The 22,717-nt window shown below is 34.5% G+C and overlaps 3 protein-coding genes across 3 annotated transcripts; 2 read left to right on the top strand and 1 right to left on the bottom strand.

Moving 5' to 3' along the window:
* Positions 1–11,918: 11,918 nt before the first annotated feature.
* LOC102666122 (uncharacterized) lies at positions 11,919–16,849 on the top strand. The gene is made up of 4 exons (XM_041009569.1): positions 11,919–12,140; positions 14,708–15,066; positions 15,161–15,854; positions 16,773–16,849. Exons 2-4 carry the CDS (start codon positions 14,716–14,718, stop codon positions 16,847–16,849), a joined length of 1,122 nt encoding a protein of 373 aa, XP_040865503.1. The 5' UTR covers positions 11,919–12,140; positions 14,708–14,715.
* On the top strand, positions 12,918–14,579 carry LOC102665991 (putative nuclease HARBI1). The gene is made up of 3 exons (XM_006597716.4): positions 12,918–13,561; positions 13,659–13,884; positions 13,983–14,579. Exons 1-3 carry the CDS (start codon positions 12,947–12,949, stop codon positions 14,429–14,431), a joined length of 1,290 nt encoding a protein of 429 aa, XP_006597779.3. The 5' UTR covers positions 12,918–12,946; the 3' UTR covers positions 14,432–14,579.
* Positions 16,850–18,389: 1,540 nt separating the features above from the next.
* LOC100806898 (uncharacterized) lies at positions 18,390–22,010 on the bottom strand. Its single transcript, XM_003546369.5, has 3 exons — positions 21,537–22,010; positions 20,204–20,442; positions 18,390–19,209 (listed from the first exon to the last, which is right to left on the bottom strand). Exons 2-3 carry the CDS (start codon positions 20,438–20,440, stop codon positions 18,544–18,546), a joined length of 903 nt encoding a protein of 300 aa, XP_003546417.1. The 5' UTR covers positions 20,441–20,442; positions 21,537–22,010; the 3' UTR covers positions 18,390–18,543.
* Positions 22,011–22,717: the final 707 nt, after the last annotated feature.

Here is a 22,717-nt window from a genome sequence, read left to right as displayed (position 1 = left end):
ACATAGGTCGACGCACGCATGAGTTTTGGGCTAAAGGGCTTACTGAAGAAGGCTATGGGGTGTCCCTACTGTAAAAGGACGACACCCATGCCAATGCTTGATGCATCTGTCTCAATGGTGAACGGGAGCTTGAAGTCTGGTAAGGTTAAGACCAGCACCATGGATAAAGCTTGCTTCAGTGTATCGAAAGCTACTTAGGCTTGAGGTGACCATTGGAAGGGCTCTATGGGGGTAGCCTTGACCATGGGTGCAACAATGGTGGCATAACCATGGATAAAGCGACGATAGAACCCAGCGAGGCCCATAAAGCTTCGAAGAGCTTTAATGGAACACGAAGTGGGCCATTGTTGAATCACAACAATTTTGGAAGCAACTGGTTCAACCCCTTTATGCAAGACCAGGTGGCTGAGGTATTCAACCTGGGATTGAGCAAACAAACATTTAGAGAATTTTAAAACAAATTGGTTATCAAGTAGCACTTGAAATGTCGTTGCTAGATGGTGGAGATGATCCTTAGGAATGCCGCTATAGATGAGAATGTCGTCGAAAAAGATGATGATGAAGTGTCGGAGGTACGACCGAAAGATAAGATTCATCGTTGCTTGGAACGATGACGACGCATTATAGAACCTAAATGGCATGACTTTGAATTCGTAATGGCCATGGTGCGTCCTAAAAGCTGTTTTGGGAGTGTCCGCCACATGCATGCGAATCTGGTGGTAGCCCTGTAACAGGTCTAGCATGGAGAAGCAACGCGCACCATCGAGTTCATCCAAGAGCTCGTCAATTGTGGGAATCGGGAATCGATCCTTAACGGTGAGGGCATTCAAGGCTCGGTAATCTACACAGAACCTCTACGAGCCGTCGTGTTTCTTCACCAACAGCACCGATGAAGAGAACGGGCTGGTGTTGGGTTGTATCGGCCCTTTTTGGAGCATGGAGTCCACCTGCAGTTCAATTTTGTGCTTCTAGTAATGGGGGTACCTGTATGTACGCACGCTGACCAACGTTGACTACGAAAGGAGGTGTATGTGGTGGTTGGTGTGTCGTGCCAGCAGCAAGGATTGTGGACTCTAAAATAAAGAGCTAAACTTAGTGAGTAAAGCTCGTAACTCAGGGGAGAAATTAGTAGTAAGTGCAGGTGACGTGTCCTCAGGAACCATGGTGACGTGGAAGCACGTGGCATTGCCAGGTTTACGGCACAAGCGTCGAAGGTGAGGTTGAGTCATCATCCCCATTCTAGCATCCTTATTTCCTCGCAATTCGACCAGGCTACCTTAGTGAAAGAATTGTATGGTTAAGGTGTTATAATCGGCGAGAACGGGACCTAGTGATTGCAACCATTGAATGCCCAAAATGACATTGGCACCGGCGATGGGCAAGACGTAGAGGTCTACCGTGAAGGAGGCTATCTGGAGGTCGATCGTGACCGCCTCACAAAGCCAACGACACTCCAATTGTTGGTCGTTACCCACCATAACCGAAAGAGGAGTAGTGGTGCGAAAAGGGAGTCCGAGTTGGGTGACGAGGTGCTATTGGATGAAATTGTGGGTGCTCCCACCGTCCACCAGGAAGAGCACCACCTGGCCAGAAATCTTACCCACCACTCTGATGGTCTCGAGTGCCAAATGGCTCGCTAAGGAATTGAGGCTGAGTTGGGCTGGGGGTGGATCGGGTTCACTGGGCGGGTTAGGGTGTTAGACCAAAGGCCTCAATAACTTAAGAGGGATAGGCTTAGAATGCAGAAGAAGCAGCAATCAATTTAATAATGTTCTTTAAACATGCAAGATAAAATTGATTGCAACAAAATAAATGAGATAAAGGAAGAGAGAATGCAAACACAGTTTTATACTGGTTCGATAAAGTCCGTGCCTACGTCTAGTACCCAAGCAACCCATTTGAGATTTTCCTTTGTAAATTCCTTTACAACTTCTGAACCACACAGGGATAACCCATCCCTTGTGTTCAGGAATTCTTACAACTTAAGAGATCCTCAGTCCCTTAATCAATCTCTTTGAATAAGAATAAAGAAAGAAGAATTCTCTCTTGAAGAGAAGGATATTACAATTAAAGTCCATGGAGAAACTCTTAATGGATTTGCAAGTGTTTGCCTAAGAGTTTCTTTTGAGAGAGCATTTGACAATGAAGTTCTCTTAGAATATCTCTCATTTCCTTTTGAGAGGATAAGACATTTTGAACAAGCAAAACTTTCTCTTCAAAATTCATGCCCAAGTCACCTATTTATAGGCCTTTGATGGCCATTCATAAATCCAATCAAAAGATGTGACTGTTGGCAGATTTTCTGAAAACTCTCTACTGGTAATCGATTGCAATGTTTGTGTAATCGATTACACAGTTATAATTTGAAGGGTTATGACTTTTGAAATTGAATTTCCAGAGTTCCGTTGCTGGGAATCGATTACAAATATATGGTAATCGATTACATGTCCTGAAATTCAAATTCAAAACCCTTTTCAACAGCTCTTTTTCAACCTTCCCTTCTAGTAATTGATTACACTTCCTGGTAATTGATTACCAGAGCCTTGCATGACTTTGAAACCCTTTGTTTTGAGGCAAGATTTGATCTTTAGTGAATCTTGAAACAAGGCTTTATTTGTTGAAGCGATCTTGAATTAATCTTGAAGCAAATGCTTATCCTTTGGAGCGGCCTTGTTTGATTCTTCTTTGGCATTATCAAAATTCATGTATTCATACATTCACACAGGGGTCGGGTCAGGGGGGTTTATAAAAGGGAGAACAGGGTTGGCTGGGTCTTCATCTTCTTCGATTAAGAGGAAAACCCTAAAGGCATAGCGGTGTCCTCTATGGTACCTCTCGTCGCATGTGAAACAGAGTCCACGTTCACGGCGTGAGGCTATTTCTTCAGGTTAGAGGCACTTTAGTGTTGGGGGTGGTTGTTGTGGAGGGGGCCGGGGTGGGGAGGGTAATAGTGGTGGCAAGGAAGGATTGTGAGGGGGTGGTATGGTTGAGGGTGGTGGTTGTGGTCGCGGTGGTGGTGGCCGATGATCCAGGAGTTTCTCCTCCTGCAGGCGCGCAAGACCAGAAACCTGGGCCACTGTCAACGGTTGGTAGATTTGAACTTCACGGCGGATGTCGGGAGAGAGACCGGAGACAAAACAACTTAGGAGAAAGGATGGAGGAAGCCCAATGACGCGATTCATGAGTTTCTCGAACTCTGACAGGTATTGGCTTACTATTCCTTTCTGCATGAGTTTGAAAAGAGAACCCGTAAGGCCCTCATATTGTGAAGGGGCGAAACGAGCTTGTAAAACTTGTAAGAAAATAGGCCAAGAGGTAAATTGGTCGTTGCTTGTCCTCCATTGGAACCAAGCAAGGGCCCTATCCTCCATGTAAAAAGCAGCAATGGTTAATCGATCATACTCTGGGGTGCCATGATACTCAAAATATTGGTTGATTTTGAATATCCACCCTAATGGATTAGTGCCATTGAACCGGGGAATTTCTAATTTCATTTTGTGGGTTGACGCAGGGACATAATGAGGGGGAGGAAACGGGGGTGGAGAAGTTGAGGGTGAACTGAGAATGGGGGAGACACGGCTCAGAAACTCATCAATTTTCTGGGTCATGGCTAACTGTTGGTTGGTAAGACGAACCAAGGCATCTTCAAGCCGGTCAAGGGGACCATTGGTATTGCTAGAATCGGCCATGGGAACAACAACGAGAGCACCAAATGATAGGCTGAAATCCTAAAGCTGGTTTAAAAGGCCAGCACCTCCAGAATAGAGGAAGAAGGAGAAGATAAAGAAGGAAAAGATAAGTATCGAAATTTTTCATTGCTTGCTTGCTTATTACATTATTTATTTATAGTGCTTCCTAGTAACATAATTGTACTAATTGATTCCCTAGGAATATTACACTAATGGAATTTATTAGGCTATCCCCTGATAGCAGACAACACTAAGGCAAGCAAGGATCCTGAGCTTTTGTCCATTTCTTCATACGTAGTCACTGAGGTATGCTGGTTTTGTGAGCTTCCTTTTGGGCTTGTCCTCTATTTGCACCTCCCTTTTTGTCTTTGTGGCTGTTGAGTCTGGTTTTGTATCAATCGCAATCTTTGATTACCCTGGAAAAGACATTTTCACTTGAGAAGAAAAAATAGAAACTGTTGAATAGATGAGTTTAAATGCCTAAATATGTCTCCTGATAAATTTTATACCAGCCCATATCACATGGTCTACTTTTACAACCAACCTTAAAAATACTTCTAAGATAATATGAACAAATAAGTCAACATTAGGAATGAAATTTACTTTTATTATATTATACCATCGATTTTCTCTTCTACTACCAACAACGGAGAAATAGAGAAAATAAAAGAGTATAGAGACAACAATATCATGCCAAATCCAAGTAAAACAAAAAATAGCAAGTAGTGCATAAAATTGTATATGTCAAATTATTTTACAAATATAGTCTTCATCTATCATGATATTTTCATGATCACTATTTTTTATTGCACCAGAAATGAAGAGACAAATATAGTGCTCCTAAAATCAAAACTCAAAAGGAATAAATAATCTCAGCAGTGTATCTTGCCACTTCTGAAACCAATTTTTAGATTTTCGTTTTGGTTTGTAGCGTGGTATTGAGGAAGTCAAGCAGGTAGGGCAGCATTTGTCTCACCTGGATATTTTTACAGCTTAAATGAATTTATGACATGAAAACATATTAACAACATTCAAAAGAATGCTAGGGCCAAGAGAAAGTGATACAGCTTAAGCTATTCTGTATGAATAAAAAAAAAACTTTCGCAATTACGTATTTTAATAAGTGGCAATAAAGAAGGTGACGCTGAAGAAAAGAGCTTCTCTCTTTGCTACTTCCTTGAAAAAAATCTAGATAATTCATTATAAGGTCAAAACTTTCAGTTTTAGAATACACCTAAGCTTGTAATTCTAGAAACATGCTAAATTTTTCTTGAAAATTACCACAATTAGTCATCCCTTGGACTAGAATCATATTCCTTAAGATTAACAATACATGCAAAGTATTTTTCTTGGTAGTTGGTAATTTTTGAATATGCTTGCATACTATTGTCTTTTGAGTAATCATTACTTCTAGTTGTTTGTTTCAGAATTTAGTAGGTCCACATGACAACTTTAAATTATAAGAACTCATGCTAATAATTTGAATGTTGTAACCAATACAAGTTCCTTTTACACGAAATAATACATGGTATTTTAGGAAATGTTTGGTAGGAAAAATATCATTTTAGTTAAATAATTTCATTAGCTAGATACACTACTTTAAAACTTTATTACTTAATGTTTTGAATATATTTTATTTATCAAAAGATAACCTTTATTATTTAAATTAAGGAAAAAGTTGTAAAGTTTATTTTTAACTTCATAAGTATTCTCTAACTCCTCCAAATTTTAGAATGCAATAGAGCAACCTACATATTTTGGAATGCAATAGACCAACTAAAGTTACGTAGTTTTCACAATGACTAAATATGAAGAAGATCCAATATGTTTCTCATCAACAATCTATGTTTTTTTTTTATAATTTGGAAAAGTCATGGATGATCAAGTCATCATAACCTTAACATTCTTCATAACACAAGATTTTCGTGATAACTATATAAAAAGTGAATACAAAATGATTATCATTAGGAATCCATATTTGAGAAAATAATTAATTTTCATAAAGTAACAAGATTTCATCGAACATCACAGGAAGGAAATACCTGGGATGATACGAAGCACAATTCGATTCTATTTGTTTAATGAAATTGAAACATTGATCACTCATTTGTTGAATAAAAGTGTTATATGCCGAGCTGCTTATTGGGCTCAACCCAAACCCTTTTAAAACCTCCTGCGCTAGTGGAAAAATTGTAACCTGGATTTTAAATGTTTTTTTGATTTTTGGCTCTGTTGTTTAGGAAGGCAGAACATCTTTGGTCGCACATCACACACATGTGATCTGATTTCATTTTCCATATCGAATTTATGTACATTTGAAGACTGTCCTTTTTACTTTCACCCTCAACATTACTTATACTGATGTTAACTACAAGTTTGAAGTCAAAGATGCCAGGTATGCACTGGAACTCAACAAAGATGAAGTAAAAAATGAAGCCCCATGGAGGGGGGAATAAGGTGGAGGAGAAGAGAGATCAATACTTATATAATCATTTCTTGTCTTAAGTTTGTTTTTGTTTCATGTAGGTATATCAGATAGTCATTTGAAATAGTTGGTTCATTATGTATCATGAACTCATTATTATGTTGCTCTTCTTCATTATTGTTTGGAACAACAACTACAGAAACAATCACCTCACTGCTAAAGGCACAAGCTAAAGAGACTAGCACTCTAACTTCTTTAATTTCCATATCTCGTTGAACTGTACTTCCACTAATTTCACCACTTGCATTTTTAGTTTCGACAATTCTCATACTATTATTAGGACGATAAAACATACACCCCTTTAAATTTTCTGGATAACCAATGAAATATCCATTGATTATTCTTGAATCCAATTTTTTTTCTTGCGGATTATAAATCCTTATTTTTTGTCTTGCAACCCCAAACATGCAGGTGCCTTATACTAAGTGTCCTATTCGTCCACAATTCAAAAGTTGTCTTTGGAACTGCCTTACTAGGAACCCTATTCAACAAATATATGATAGTTTTCAAGGCATACATCCACAAAGATACAGGTAAAGTTGAATTGCTTAACATACTCCTAACCATATCCATTAAAGTTCTATTACGCCTTTCTAATACACCATTTTGTTGTGGTGTACCAGGTATTGTGTATTGCACACAAATGCCACGTTTTTGAAGGAGTTTAGCAAATGGACTTGAGTGTTGCCTAATTTTATCGTATCTTCCGTAATATTCACCACCTCTATCAGACCTAACAACTTTTATATTTCTGTCTAATTGTCTTTCTACTTCATTCAAGTAAATTTTTAAGGCAACCACTACTTGAGATTTCTCATGCAGTAAGTAGATATAATCGTAACGTGAATAATCATCAATAAAAGTGATAAAGTATCTTTCCTTTTCGAAAGAATTAACATCAAAAGGCCCACAAATATCAATATGCGCAATTTCAAGAAGTTGAGTGCTTCTTGTAGCTCTTTTCTTTGTATGTTTTGTTTGTTTTCCCTTAATATAATTCACACAAATATTTAGATCCGTAAAATCTAGATCAGGAAGAATTTCATTCTTTATTAATCTTTCCATCATTTCTCTAAAAATATGACCTAAACGTTTATGCCACAAGAAAGCAGATCGTTCATTCACTAAACTACAATTAGTGTCAACATTATGATGCAGAGTTAAAACGGTTTCAGTATACAAACCATCTAATTTTAATTTATAAACCATCACAAAGAACACTAGTACCAATGAGATGATTATGCTTAAATAAACTGAAACATCCATTACCAAAATTCAAAGATTATTCAGTAACATCAAGTTTAGATAATGAAACTAAATTCCTAGATAAACTAGGTACATAAAGCGTTTCCAGTAAATCTATATGATGTCCAGTGTCGAGTTTTAAACGATAAGTTCTGATTGCTTCCACTGGAGCTTTCACTCTATTCTCCATGAAGACGAACTTCTCATTTAGGCTTATGGTTTGGATTGTAAGGAATCCTTGTATAGTATTAGAAACATGATTCATACATCTAGAATCGATCCACCATGTATTATGAGAAAATTCAGTTAAGTTTGATTCAAAACATAGAAGAGCATTAAGATCACATTTCTTTTCGAATAAAGACTTATGCTTTGGGAAATCTTTCTGGAAGTGTCCAGATTTCCCACAGAAAACAATTATTGCTCTTTGATGCCTTATTCTAGATTTGTACAACACTGTCATTGATCTTTAATGTCCCCTTGCCTTTATCATGCTTGTTCACAAATTTCTTTTCAGCTCCTTGATTCCCTTGGTGGCTTACATAATTGGCTGAGTGACTTCCTTGATTCTTATGCCTCGTTTCTTCCTGAACTAACATACTGTGCAATTCATGCAGATTCCATTTATCTTTCATGGTATTATAGCTCATTTGAAATAGACTATACTCAGACAGTAATGAGTTTAGAATAAACTGAACAAGGAAGTTCTCACTCACAGTCATTCCTAAGGTCTTAAGTCTTGCTATGATGTTTGTCATCTCGATGACATATTCATGCATTGTACGTGAACCATCAAATTTCATGGTGGTCAATGTACTCATTAATGTCCCAACAAGAGACTTATCAACTGTTTGAGAGCACTCTCCCACTAACCCCATAAACTCTTTAGCATTATCGATCTTAGGGAGAGTTATCTTAATATTATATGCAACAGTCATTTTCATGAACATTACGCTGAGTCTGTTAGATATTTCCCAGACTTTATAATAAGCTTTCTCTTCATTGCTACTAGCATCAATAATAACAGTAGGCTTCTATTCCAATATAGCAAGATCAAGATCCAAAACACCGACATGAAATTGGACTTGCTCATTCCAGTCAGAGAAGTAAAGCCCATTAAAAATTGACACAGATGATACATGAGAATTCAATGAATTGGGAACAGGTACTGCATAATTAACTTCACATAAGCGTTTAAAGACATAAAACACATATCATACATATAATTCATTCAGATAACAATCAATGTATATTAAAGTTCTCCTTTGGGTGATACACCAACACACGTACAAACATAACGATGCTAATAAAACTCTTAACATTATTTGACAATTAAATATGCACCAATTAGTTATACCTATTTCCTTTTGGTATATAAATAAGACTAATGATATACACAAATAGCCTACAATTATATTCATTAATTATAAAAACAACTAATCAACTTTTGGGTGATCCATAAATATCTTATAACAATTAATTTTAATGTACCCATAAACCAACAATCATATAATTTAGCATCCATTATTTTATGAGTAATTGAAATAATCATTAATTTAAAATTAAATAACCTTATAAATTTAGCCACTTTGGTGACTAACAAATTCATCATACACTTAATTCCAATCAAATATATGGCCTGCACATACTTATTCTTATTAACAATTCATAATCATTTTATTAATTTCATTCTAGGCCAAATAATTAAATATCATACATTCACATTATAACCAATAAAATAATAAAAATTCAATCACATTCAAGCAAATATATAACATATACATATTTATTACTATCAATAATTTTAAAGCATTCATGTTAATTTAATTGCATATTATAAATTTTCAATCCTTTAATCACGTTTAATAATAATTCCAAAGATTTCTTTCACTTTAAAAGGGAAAAAGAAACGTTGGTAAAGGATTTTGGCTTTTCATTCCCTTCATTCCGAGTAAAAAAAAACATACATGGCAGGGACTTTCCCTACCCACTTTCTCCATAATTAAAAGAAAGAAAACACTTCCAAGTTAGCACACACATAAAGAGAAGATTTGTGATTTCTTTCTTTGTCCATACGTTGTAAAATGTTTTGGAAAAACAATTTCAAACAATCAAAATTTCATACTTTCCAACGAAAAAATAAAATAAAATAAAATTTCTAAGTTTCATAATTAGAGTTTATGTATAATTGAGAGAAAATAAATTATTTTTGAAAAATCATAAATTTCATAACTTATACTCTCTTATACCACATGTTTAAGGGTTCCCTAGATTAACAATTATAAAAAACCAATAAGATGTTAAAATATATAATTCTCACAAATAATAGATAAAAAATGCATATCTTTCTCCATAGTAATATTTATTTTTGATTTTTGGTGTACTTTGCTTCTTTGGAAGAGGAGACAAAATAAGATTTTGCTTCCTTTGATTATTCTTTCTTTCGGGCTAGAGAGAACATTTTTTTTGTTAAGAATAGAGACCTTATTTCAGGTTAGTGAGTATTAACCTCTTTTATAATCACTATTCCCATTAACAATCAATTTTTTTATTCAACCCAATTATAATTTAATCTTTAATTATTATTTATTTATTTATTAATCCCTAAATAAGTCACGTGTCTTATATGAGACATTAATTTTAAGACAACTTGCATTAAAATGACCTCTACTACAGTTTCAACAGTAACACGGACATGTGTTAATTAAATCGTTGATTTTCTTTTTCTTTTCTTCGGTTTGATTTTCCTTTCATCAGTTATTATCAAGAAATTGAAATGTCCATGTTAGAAAATAGAAATACATAAATTGTTAAATGGAAATAAATTAAAGCGTAACTTATTTATTTGTTCCATTGCTATGTTTTCCTTCCTCCAAGATAAGGACTTCTCAGTCATAAACTAAGTTTTATTTGGCTCCTCTATTATATATATTTTGTTTGTGTTTGTTGAAATGAAAGCGTGCCTCAGAGAGTGATATCATATTATATGCACCTTATAATTTGGCTGTATTGCTCGGTTTTCATCTTAAGCACAGGCTTCATATACAGTAACTTTATGTGGCTCCTCAGGGTAATTAAGAAAATCAGAAAAACAAGATGTTTATGTGGGACCATTCTACTATTCTTGACAATAGCTTACATTTTAAACGTAATTATTGTTAGATATATCCACAAACAATATGTGGGCTAGTACACTCAGAATGAACTATCATTTAGTTGGAACATATAAAAAATTATGACTTGCGAATTTACTGACGACTTTTGGCTTATGACGGCATTATGGTATTGTTGGAGTTTACTATTTCCTAAATGACATGTGAAATTTAAGTATTAGTTAACAAATGTTTTGGTGTTTTGGTACTGAATAATTTATTTTTAAGTTTTTCATTGATTTTGTTCATGAATCGTACGATATAATCGATTCACAAATTTGACAATTATGCTCCGGAGAAATTTTGCAGATTCATTTCTTGCACAAAAATAAAAGAATTTAATGAAAATACACTAATAAAACAAATGATCTTTTATACTATATATATATATATATACTTAATTATTATTTGTAATAATTATTTTAAAAGTTGTATTCAAAAAGAATTCTAACGGATTGATTGTATAAATATTTTTTTTATTAACAATATATAACATCACCTGAGAATTCAAGATGAAAAAAAAACGAGGCTTCTTTCTTTTACATACAAAATATATAGCAGTATTGAGATTAAAATTTAGAACTCAATAACTGATGCAAATTATTCAAATTCCCAGTCACTGAGTCAATCTTAGTGGATAACTGCATGAGACTCATTTGAAACAAGCAAGTAAAAGTAAGGATACATTTATCATTGATTACATTCATTGCCATTTTCATGTATAGAAATTTAAAGGTATACATCCGTACAGATTCACTTTAAAATAAAACCACTTTTGAAGAATTTTTTCGATGCCAAAAAACTGACCAAAATTCTATAAAGTAGATAGCATAATAAAATGTTGGAAACACATGAGTATTTTCGGGTTGTCGTGTAATTAGCCCTTATGAAGGAAAGAAACGAGGCCAAAGTCTAGCAGACAAGAAATTGCCTAACATTATCTTGTGTCATGAGGTCCCATCAATTAGCAAGTGTTCAAAATCTTTTGCTCAGAAAGGACTAAGGAGTTTAATATTTCATTTCAAACAACTTGCATTGAGAGTGTACAAATGAATCAGTAACAACCCCATTACCACATAAAAGATACAACTTCTGGGCACACAATAGTGCATTTTGTCACAATTTATTTTGCAACAAGGGACACAATCTGGGAGCAAATTTTCAGTACTGCTGTACTATTTACACCTCTGCCGGATATCACTCTTAGCCTATGTTTGGTTTAAAGGAAAGGGGAAGGAAAGAAAGTCAGAGGAAGGAAAGATGGTGAAAAGTGAATCTTTCCACTGTTTGGAACAACCTTAAAAAGTGAAGGAAAAAAAATTTTATGTGGACCCCACCCAAAAATCCTTTCCGCGCTACTTTGGACGGAAAGCGGGAAGAGCGACCAAAATTTTGGGCAAAAGGACAATAATGCCCTTCTCTTTCATCAAATTCTATTTGTCTTTTTGAATACCCTTCAAATCAAAATCCTTCAAAAAAATTGCTTGCTCTGGTTCTTGTTTACCTTCCAAAATCAAACTGGTCCATTTCATTTGTTCTACTTCCACAACCTTTCAGTTGCTTTGTAAGGTACCATCCCTATTCTTCCTTCTCATATGGGTTTCTTTGATGTCATTGAATAAAAATGTGTTGTTGTTGATCTTGTGCTTTGTACGTGTTCTTTGTCTACTTGGCACACATTATGTTGCTTTTGCTTCCTTGTAAATCATTTGAAAAGCTTTCTATTTTATTTTATTTTTTGAAAAATTTATGAAATCTAATGAAGTTTGTGTTGTTTGTGGGTTGTTGCTACTGATTTTTAACTTTGTTGTGATAAAGGATGATTGAATATTTTACACTTATTCTCTATCAAAATTGGTTCAACTGTCTGGAGATTTATCTTTGAAGACTGGTTGTGTTAAGGGTAGTACTAGTAGGAGCTAACTTTTCTACATCTATGCTACTGTGTTAAGTGATGCCATTGAGGGGAATGTTTTAATAGGTTTGCTTTGTTTGCTACGGATCTTAAATTGGTGTTTATGCTGGGTGATTACTTGCTGTCTTGGCTTGGGTAGTTTTCTAGCAGGGTATGGTATAGGAGTAGTCTTGTTTCATTTGGAGAAGAAAAGCCTTGTGAGTGGGATGGCACTAGACAAGTGGTGTACTGTGTATTTGTTTCAAGCATGCCTTATGCCCTCTTTAATATACTTTTCTTGGCCTTTTCCAAAAAAAAAAAAAATTGGTCCAATTGATAGTTAGTCTTAAAATGGTCATTTTTTTATTTTGATTCTTCTATTATATATACTTTATTTATTTGAATGTGTATTGAAAAATATATCAAAACTCATTGATTTATTAAATGTATATTCATTGAAGGTTAACATTTATACTCTGATATGGAGTTTTTAATTAATAATGAAGACAAGTTTGGTGATGCATTGGATGGTATAAAGGAAGAGCAGTCCAAAATAAAACATTTAACTAATCTTGGCATGCAAAATTTAAGTCATTTTCGTCGAGGATTCGACAAACAACAGCGTCTTTGTTCTGTAGTCTTATTGTGCTATATTGTTCATGCGTTACATATGCTTCAAACAATGTCACATTTCATTCGTAGTCCAATTAGTCATGGAAGTCATGAAAGGGAGCGTAAACGTCTCGATTTAATGAGACAATTAGTACATACTGAAAAATGCCGAGACATAATACGAATGGGACCTGAGGCATTTATGTTATTGTGTCATAAATTGAGGGGAACTGGTTATGTGAAGGATACTATACGATCCACAGTTGAAGAACAAGTTGCTAAGTTCCTACACATCATTGGTCATAATGTGAAAAATCGCACCGTGTCATTCTTCTTCCGCCGTTCTGGTGAGACTGTTAGCCGTCACTTTCACAATGTTTTACGTGCCATCATTTCATTAGAAGATGAGTTCCTAGTCCAACCTTCTGGTAGGGATGTACCTCCACAAATATTAAACAATAGCAGATTCTATCCTTTTTTTAAGGTACTTATGCCTTAAATTCACTTTAATATGTTTAGCCTCACAAATTCATCCTACAATTTCATCACTAATCAAATTGCGTATTTAATTTAATAAAAAGGATTGCATTGGAGCTATAGATGGAACACATATTCGGGTAAAGGTCCCAAGAGCGGAAGCCGCACGATTTCGTGGAAGAAAAGACTACCCTACACAAAATGTTTTGGCTGCGTGTAACTTTGATATGAAATTCACTTATGTTTTACCGGGGTGGGAAGGCACAGCATCTGACTCTAGGATTTTGAAAGATGCTTTAAGTAGGGAAGACTCTCTAAAAATTCCTGAAGGTTAGTAGTCTATTAATTTGATTTGACTATTAAGTATCACAATTTAGAATTATAATAGTTAACACGTCAAATAATAAATTATATCACAACTTTTGTAGGAAAATATTATCTTGGGGATGCCGGTTTTATGCTAAAACGTGGGGTGCTTACACCTTATAGAGGTGTTCGTTATCACTTGAAGGAATATTCTACTCGCAGCCCGCAAAATTCTAAGGAGTTGTTCAATCATCGCCATGCTTCACTTCGAAATGTTATTGAGAGATGTTTTGGAGTACTAAAGAAAAGATTTCCAATTTTATCTACTGGCACCGAACCCTTTTACTCATTTGAAGTCATGACAGACATTGTACTTGCTTGTTGTATATTGCATAACTTCTTAATGGGTGTTGATGTTGATGAGACCTTAATTGCTGAAGTAGATCGTGAGTTACTTCAACAAGAGATTGATAGATCCCAACCACAACAACAACGTGATGATGACTATAGATTGGGAACAATTTTAAGGGACGATGTTGCTATCAGAATGTGGAATGTTTATCCAATATGATAACACTATATAAGTAATATGTATTTCTAATGTGTTGTTTTTTTTTTGTGTAATGTGACTACATGTGTAGAATGTAGTACAAAACTTGTGTTCTATTTGTGTATGGTTTTGGGAAATTACATGAACATGATTATGTTGTAGTAGAATTATCCAGTGGTATGCATTACTAATATTTCTTAGTTTACTCATGTTATTTTTGTGGATGAATTTCTCATAAGCTAATATTCATATGAAAATGGATACATCAACTTGTGTCCTTTTGAAATTTATATGCAGCTACTACAATGCCAAAGGGAAAAACCACTCCATCAGATTCTAATCACCCTGGTAGAGATAGCCTACAATGGAATGATGAAATGGATCAAATGTTGTTGAATGCTTTGGGTGAAGAGGCAAATAAGGGAAATAGGCACGATGGTGCTTGGACAACACAAGCATACAACAACATGGTCGAAGCCTTAAGATCTACAATTGGACCAAATATCACAAAGAATCATATAAAGAATAGAATGAAGACACTAAAAAATCATTTTGCTGAAGCTTACGACTTGTTCCATAGCTTAAGTGGATTCTCTTGGAATTCAATAACTCGAAAATTTGATGCTGAGGACGACGTCTGGGAAGAGCTGATTAAAGTAATTAGCATTCTTATCCTTTATTTGATCACTTGACTTTTATGTTAATTATAAGTACCAAATTGATCACTTGTCATTTTTACCTTTTATGTAGGGAAAGCCACATGCTGCAAGATGGAGAAAAATGCAAATTAAGCATTATGACATCTTGACTGAGTTATTTGCAACTGATAGGGCAAAAGGAAATGTTGCGAAAACAGCTAAGGAAAGGAGGAAACAATGGGAGAAGGAGAATATTGACTTGAATAACTATTTTGAAGATACAGAAATGTATGTGCCAAATGTTGGTATGTTTGATGAAAACCAATTTTCACCCCCCAACTTTGAGGATGCTAGTCCACAAAATGGTCAAACAAATCCTAGTGGCTTAAATACTTCAAGGGGTACAAAACGGAAGAGAAATGTGGTTGAGTTAGTTGAAGATCAATATGAGCGAATGAATGAAAGTATCATGACAATTGCTGAAGCTTTGAAAGAGGGAAATTCTGTTTCTAAGGAGCTGCACCAAGTTGCAGAGCGTCAAGTTGAAGTTGCTGAAAGACAAGTTGCAGTCATTGAAAAACAAGTTGAAATTGCTGAAAAACAAGTTACTGTGATACAACAAACTCATCCTCGTCATTATTCAGAATCTGATGTATGGGATCTTTTAGAGGAATTAAGAGTCACAGATCCATTTCGCATGAAGGTTTATAACCATTTATGTGATAATGAGCACAAAAAACGTAAGCTTTTTGGCGTACCACCTCATATGAGAGGAGAAGCTCTCATTCAAATGATGACTGATGCAGGTATATTTTGTTAAGAGCATTGGTAGTGCTCCTTTTTTGGTCCTATATATTTAGGACATCATGTGATGCCTTTACTAATGACAGCCTATAACGGATTGCTTTTTTGGAGTGGTTGTGGATATGCTCTTTTGTTGGGATTGTATATATTTAAGGCATCATATGAGACCTTATTAATTTATGACTTAGTCTATATTAATTATCATTTTGGGATATATATGACTTAAGATGGAAATTATTAGTTTTTATGACTGGAGATGCATGGTAACCTGTGACTTTTGTTGTTATGCTACTTTTGAATATGCTTTGGAGTCTGCTATCCCTTTTGGTACTATATTGATGATTTTGATGATGGAGCCTTATACCATCCTTCAGAGGTGTGCATTCAATAGAAACTGAAAGGTTTGAGTCATCTCCCTTTGTTTACAAGTTTTTGTATTATACTATATTTACATACACAATGTTATATTTTATTATTACACTAAATAAATTTATAGATTTTTTCACACTTTGACACAATATGTTCTGCAGTCACAGTTTTTATATATGCATTTTGCAAAGGATAATAACAATGAGCTAGTGGTACAGGCCTTGAATATATTTTAGAGTTCATTAATAATCTATACCTCATATTTATGTCTTATAGTAATTTCATATTAGACTTTTTATGCCTTGAAGCTACTGTGGAGATTTTATATTGGCAAGGGGTCTAAGTGAAAGTGGCGTAGTCTTTTTTTACTGCATAATTTTCTGCATAAACTCAATTTGATGCAGTTAGATATTTGAAAGAAATTTGGTTGAGGCTTTGAAAGAATAAATTGAGAGTCTTGTTGATTTAAAAACACTGAACTTTTATGCTCATGATGTTTAATCATCTCAATGTGTTATAATAGTAGTAACTAATATATGGTTTGAATGTAGGTGCTTTCACCTCTAGTGCAATACAAGTAGAAGTGCAGCAAGCAACTGGAGCTATAGTGCAAAGATGTGTATACTAATATTGTGTAACTAGACTGTCATTTATGTTTAATTTGCACTATAACATGTAGTGTAATTGGCCAATATATGCATCATAATACTCAAACTCAATATTTATATATAAATAGAATGATGTTGCTTTAGCACTAACTCATCCAAGATTTCAATTTTATCTATGAGGAATTGAACAACTGGTTCAATTGAGGGGTACATTGCTTGAGCATTATCTTTTTTTTTGAGAAGGCAAAAGAAATAATGTATTAAAATTATGGTACCAGAGAGGTACCAACAATTGAGTTACAAGAGACATTACAACATGGTTTATCCCACCCAACTACTAGCACCACCTTGATACAAATACAAGGAAGCCAAGTACAAATTTATTAAAGAATGAAATGAGACACCTTTCCTAAAAAAACCAGAGCTGACAGGAATGAAAGAAAATTGAAAACACAGCTTGAACCACACCTTATCAGAGCTAAAAAAAATAAGAGAGCATCTTTGAATGTTATTCTCAAACAAAATAATTCTTATTATTCACACTCTAGTGCACACCTGCTATAAGAAATTTGCAAATTGCAGCATATCTATGTTGATATCTAGCTGAACAAATGAAATTTTTGAGCATTATTAATTTAACTTAATAAAAATTAATGCTATAAAAACTGCTAATTTTATTTTATTGAAGATAAGTTGACATATTTTATCTTAAAGGAATAAAAAAAATATAATTTCAATATTAAGCTTGTGTCTGACTTTTATTTTTTTTCTTTATTATTTAAAATATATTTTATTCTCTTCACCCTCTTTAATATTTATATAAGGTTAGTTTTGTCATTTCACAAATGTACCTCTTCCTTTCCTTATCACTTTCCATCCAAACAAACAGGAGAAAAGAAAGTTTTAACTTTCTTTCCTTCCACTTTCCCTTGTACCAAACAACTAAGACAATCCTTCCACTTTCTACTATCTTTCTTTCCTTTAACTTTCTTTCCTTCCACTTTCTTTCCTACCACTTTCTTTTCCAAACCAAACATAGTGTTAATTTGACAATTTTTTTTCTTATTTTTATCATTTTTTTAAAATAGCAAAAAATAACTATTCATATAAAGTGTCATGAATTTGTGATTTTAATAGGAGTACTGAGTACATACTATATACTACATTCTTCTGGAAGACTGATTTTTTTTCCACAACGTGTAAAGGAATGATGTTGATATCCATTTTTGAGAAGTTGCCACTTGCCATTTGATTCTCTTATCCTACTTGGTGGTGGTGCGTTTATTTTTATTTCCAAAATAAGGTTCAGAATAACATCATTTTCAAAGCAAGAATTTGGGCCAAAAGGGAACCTTAACCATTTTGATTTGATATAGTCTTATGACAAAGGCCACTCCTTGTATACTTAAATTCACATGTAGTGCCAAGTAGTACTAGGTTCTGCTTTTACAATAAATAGCATTTAGGTTTGAAAATAATATGTAGGACAAGAAAGTAACTTAAGAACTAAGAAGCACATCAAACTTTCTCTACCTATTTACAGAAAGGGACACTCAGAAATGGGAGTATAAGTTATCCATTTATTGGAATAAAGTAAAAAAGAAAATCTAGTCTAGGAATCTGAACACATGAACCATAAAAATTCCGTGGTCCATGTAGAGTTGAGAGAGGAGGAAGGATACATCATAATACAATCAAACAAGTTAAAACTCTCCTATTTAAGCTTTAAACCTTGAGAAAGCCAATGTGGCCCCTTTCTCTCTTGATCAAATGTCACACTTGAGCTGCTCATAGGGGTGGTGGGGTCACTGAAATCTCCCACCCTATCTGATTGGAAAGAGACAGAAGAATTTAGCTCCCTAGTTTTCCCATTGGGTGAGTCTGAGCACCCTAATGGAAGCAGATAAGGTTTCTTACTACTACTATTCTTCTTATCATTAACTTGGCTTCCTCCTCCTATGCTTAGAGTCAAATCCACTTCCATGTCTTCATCATAACCATCATCATTGTTGCTGCTTATTTTGCATCTCTCTAGTGCAGTGTAGGAGCTAAGTCCTGCCTCATGTTCATCACAGCCGCCACCAAAAATGTCTCTCTCAGCAGGCCTTTCTAGGTCAAAACCCCTTTGCCTTTTTATGGTCTCTCCAGAACAGCTTCCACTCCTTTCCTTTGAGCATAAGTCCTCTCTCAAACTTTGGACATGGAAATCAGGCCCATATGAAATTAGTGTAGTAGTAGTTTGTTGTTGTTGTTGAAGGAAATGAGAATGGCTTATGTCTATGCCATTCATAGGGGTCCAAAATTTCTTTTGTTTTGTTTCCTTTCTTAGGTCATCCATAAGGATCTTTTGAACACTGTATACTCTATGTAGTTCCCTCACCTACAAATTCCAAACACTCATAATTAATTGCCAACTAGTAATAGCTTGAAATTTCAGCATGCCATATTGTTCTTTCTCACACAATAAAAACATCATTGGGATGTGAAAAGAGATCTCTACAAAATTGACAAAATAATGTTACATGTGGTGTTTATTAGGAATTGTGAACAAATAATTAGTATGGCTTATTGAATTATTGAAATTTGGCCATGGATACAGACAGTACAGGTGTCACAGAATATAGGACATCTTATTACATTGATTTTGGCATCAGCATGGTCACAGTCAAAAGAATAATGATTGTACATTACTAGCAATTTATGTACAGTGCCCTCCAAAGATTAATAAAAAGGTGAAAAGTCTCTCATTCTGTTGGATTGAAATCACACGTCCCTCTTCTTTCTCATTCCCTATCCCCCATTCCCCAATCAAAAGCTAGTAACACACGGTTAAAAAGTAACACACTTGTCAGTTTTTTTTTTCCCTTTACATGACCCTTTTTAATTGGTGTAATAGGCAAGAGGGATAAGTACTTTGCTTCCAATTCTGTTGGGTTTTTGGAGTGTAGGTAGTATTTGGTTCGAGAAATTTTTTATTTCTTTTCTTTATTAAAATGTCACTTTTTTATTTAAAAAAAAAGTTGATACATGATATAGTGAAAACAATAAAAAGTAAAATTGTTTTTACTGTTTCATTTATAATTTTTTAGAAAAAAAAAATAGGTAACAGTTTTATATTTTTTAAAGTATTTTCTCACACCAAACAACACTTAACTTTCTAGGATTGTAACCAATTGACCCAAATTCATTAATTCAAACAATGTGGGACACTAATGTGTTATTCCCACACATTCAATCATGACACAACATGAATTTAGAACCAAAGCAAGCCTTCTGATCCACCCGATGTCAACATTTCTGGTACAAATTGAATGGCAACCTGAATTTTGTATTGTTAAGATGAGAAGATAAATCTTACATCATGGATGTGATACCTGGTATTTGAAGATTTCCTCATGCATCTGCATTGTCTTTTTGATGGACTCTATGTTGTTTCTGTCAAGCATCCTATCCATTGGATCTTGCAATTTATTCACTCCAATACTACAATGTTTGTTAGTCTCTCCTTTGTTCTGATAATGCTCCCAGACATCCACACCACCCACAATGAAGTTGTTGCTGTCTACTGAGGATGCTAGAAGATTTATGGAATATTCAATTTTAGTTCCCATGCCTGTAAAGGAAAAATAATACTTTTTTAAGTTCTGTGCGTAGTGAGTGTTGAGTAATGCATCAGCAATTGGAAAAATGACTTTTATTATATGCTTATGCTCAACAGAAATAATGAATGAAACATCATTTCTTTATCTGTTTCTAATGTTAATTAATAATGTCCGGAAACATCAAATACTAACAGAAACAATGTTTAACAGGTAATTATACCATAATTAATTCATTTGAAAGTGAAGAAACTAAAGAACTCACATGGAATATCGAAATCCCAAAAAACTAGTCATAACATAAGCTTCATATCATGTGCAAACATTAAATGCAAGATTCTGTTGCTTCCTTTTTAGGTGCATGGATATAGAGCCATATATTGCAAAGGTACTAGTTTGATGTTTGAATAAATTTGTCAAAACAGGGGCAACTTTACTAACCAAAAGTACAGAGGGGACAGAGAATTTTGCTTAGAAAGGTTCAAAAGTGTAAACAATCATTTCCATTATGCTGAAGAAGAATGAAATAATGAACATTAGGTGTAGGTATTTATGTGGGTCTGTGTGTGGGATGAAAGCATCACTAGCAATAAGGCAAGGCCCATATCATTGAACTTGATTTACTATTCTTAGAAATTAGGCACAGAAAAGTGTTCATTTTGCAAATTGTTCCTTATAAAGCTAGGCTCCATGAAAAGAAAAGGAAACTAAAGGTAAGACAAAAACCGAACTTTGTTTTTATCTGATGAAGCTCAAACAGAGACTCAGAAAAGAATTCAAGAAAATTAAAAGATTACACCATTCACAAAAACACAAGGAGTTTAAATGTCAAGAACATGAACAAACAAGTCCACATAAAATTTTCTTTTTATGTTATTCTTGAAACTTTTTTATGCATCACCATGGATGGACATGAATACCACTTCCAGAGCAATCAGAAATGGCCATCAATTTTCTCAGTTGATGATAAACATAAGAAGCATTAAATCTGAGAATTGCATCACCTTCTCACCATATTTGTTTGGAGACTCCACACCAAAGAAAAAAAAAGAGAATAAAAATACTTTTATCATGAAAACTTGATATGCCTGTTGATGTAAAAGATCACCTGTTGTAAGAAGTACCAAAATTGCAGCTTTCTGTGATGAAGTTCATTGAGCATCTTCCTCCCTCATGCCAGCATTTTTTCCCATAGGTTAGTCTCGCTAATAAAACCAATTGTAACAAAACAAGTGGCCAATTCTCTATGGCTCTCCTTGAGTCATGTTTGGAAAAGGAAAGTTAAAGGAAGGATCAATCCAAGTTAGTGTGCGCTTCAAGGGGAATTTGGAGAAAGCTCATAGAAACAACATGAAAAACTCTTTGTTGTTCTTGTTCAACCCTTTAGTTAGACACAAACAACAAAGCAACCAGTTCAAATTTTAAAACAAGAATCAAGGGGTTAATAATTAGGCATGACAGGCTGTGTGAGAGAGGGAAGCAAGGGAAAAGCTGGAGCTGCAATGTGTCTGTATATGTGTGTGAGTGCCTGAATGATTTTGAGAGAGAGAGAGAGAGGGGTGGGGGGATGTTATAATATGATTATATGAATATTTTTGTATTTGTATAAACATATACTTTAATTTAATATATTTTTGTATACTTGTAAGTTCACTGTAATGTGGGAAAGGATAGGGGAGTGGGGACCACAAAGTTGCATATAATAAAAACAAATGACACTCCTAAACATGAGCCAATGTAGGCCAGTGAACAAGATATTCCAGACAAAGTCTTGCAGGACTTAATCAAGATATGCATGAACAATGAAAGTTAGTGCTTCTTTCCTATAGGACCTACCACCACCTCTTTCTTTCTTTCTCCCTTTAAAATTTTTGCTTGTTTTTGGATATTCAACGATTGAGATTTGATTATTCCTTTCCGTACATGCAGAACAATATCTAGAGATCTGTTGTGTTTGAGATTTCACCAGAGTGTGTACCAATTTTTTTTCAGTTCAGGTGGTCATTGGGATTCCATAGTAGTGAATTTCTCTTTGCTGCAGTAAATAAATTCCATTGGCTTGGGATTTGAAATTGATAACGACTGCTTCCATGGAGAGGGGGGGCCATACACATGCTCAATTGTTCTCTTGTGAGGGTCATGGATGTTGCATATGCCTCTCCTCAAACTGTGAAAAAAATAAAATTGACTAGATTTTTCAACAATAAAAAAGTTTCCTTTACTTCAGATGAAAGATCCCTCTTATCAATAAAAAGGGATAAAATATATTTACCCCTTAAAATATCTTGA

This window comes from Glycine max, chromosome 15, assembly GCF_000004515.6.
Source record: "Glycine max cultivar Williams 82 chromosome 15, Glycine_max_v4.0, whole genome shotgun sequence".
In the NCBI taxonomy this organism is placed as follows: Eukaryota; Viridiplantae; Streptophyta; class Magnoliopsida; order Fabales; family Fabaceae; genus Glycine; species Glycine max.
Note: the sequence above shows the minus strand (reverse complement) of the source record. Positions and strands in the feature narration are given on the sequence as shown.

Coding starts and splice junctions, on each gene's coding strand:
- LOC102665991 (XM_006597716.4), top strand. CDS start 12,947: ATGGAGTTTTTAATTAATAATGAAGACAAGTTTGGTGATGCATTGGAT. Junction 13,562..13,658: donor GATTCTATCCTTTTTTTAAG/GTACTTATGCCT, acceptor TTTAATAAAAAG/GATTGCATTGGAGCTATAGA. Junction 13,885..13,982: donor CTCTCTAAAAATTCCTGAAG/GTTAGTAGTCTA, acceptor CAACTTTTGTAG/GAAAATATTATCTTGGGGAT.
- LOC102666122 (XM_041009569.1), top strand. CDS start 14,716: ATGCCAAAGGGAAAAACCACTCCATCAGATTCTAATCACCCTGGTAGA. Junction 15,067..15,160: donor TCTGGGAAGAGCTGATTAAA/GTAATTAGCATT, acceptor CCTTTTATGTAG/GGAAAGCCACATGCTGCAAG. Junction 15,855..16,772: donor TCAAATGATGACTGATGCAG/GTATATTTTGTT, acceptor GTTTGAATGTAG/GTGCTTTCACCTCTAGTGCA.
- LOC100806898 (XM_003546369.5), bottom strand. CDS start 20,440: ATGGGAACTAAAATTGAATATTCCATAAATCTTCTAGCATCCTCAGTA. Junction 19,210..20,203: donor AGGAAATCTTCAAATACCAG/GTATCACATCCA, acceptor TGGAATTTGTAG/GTGAGGGAACTACATAGAGT.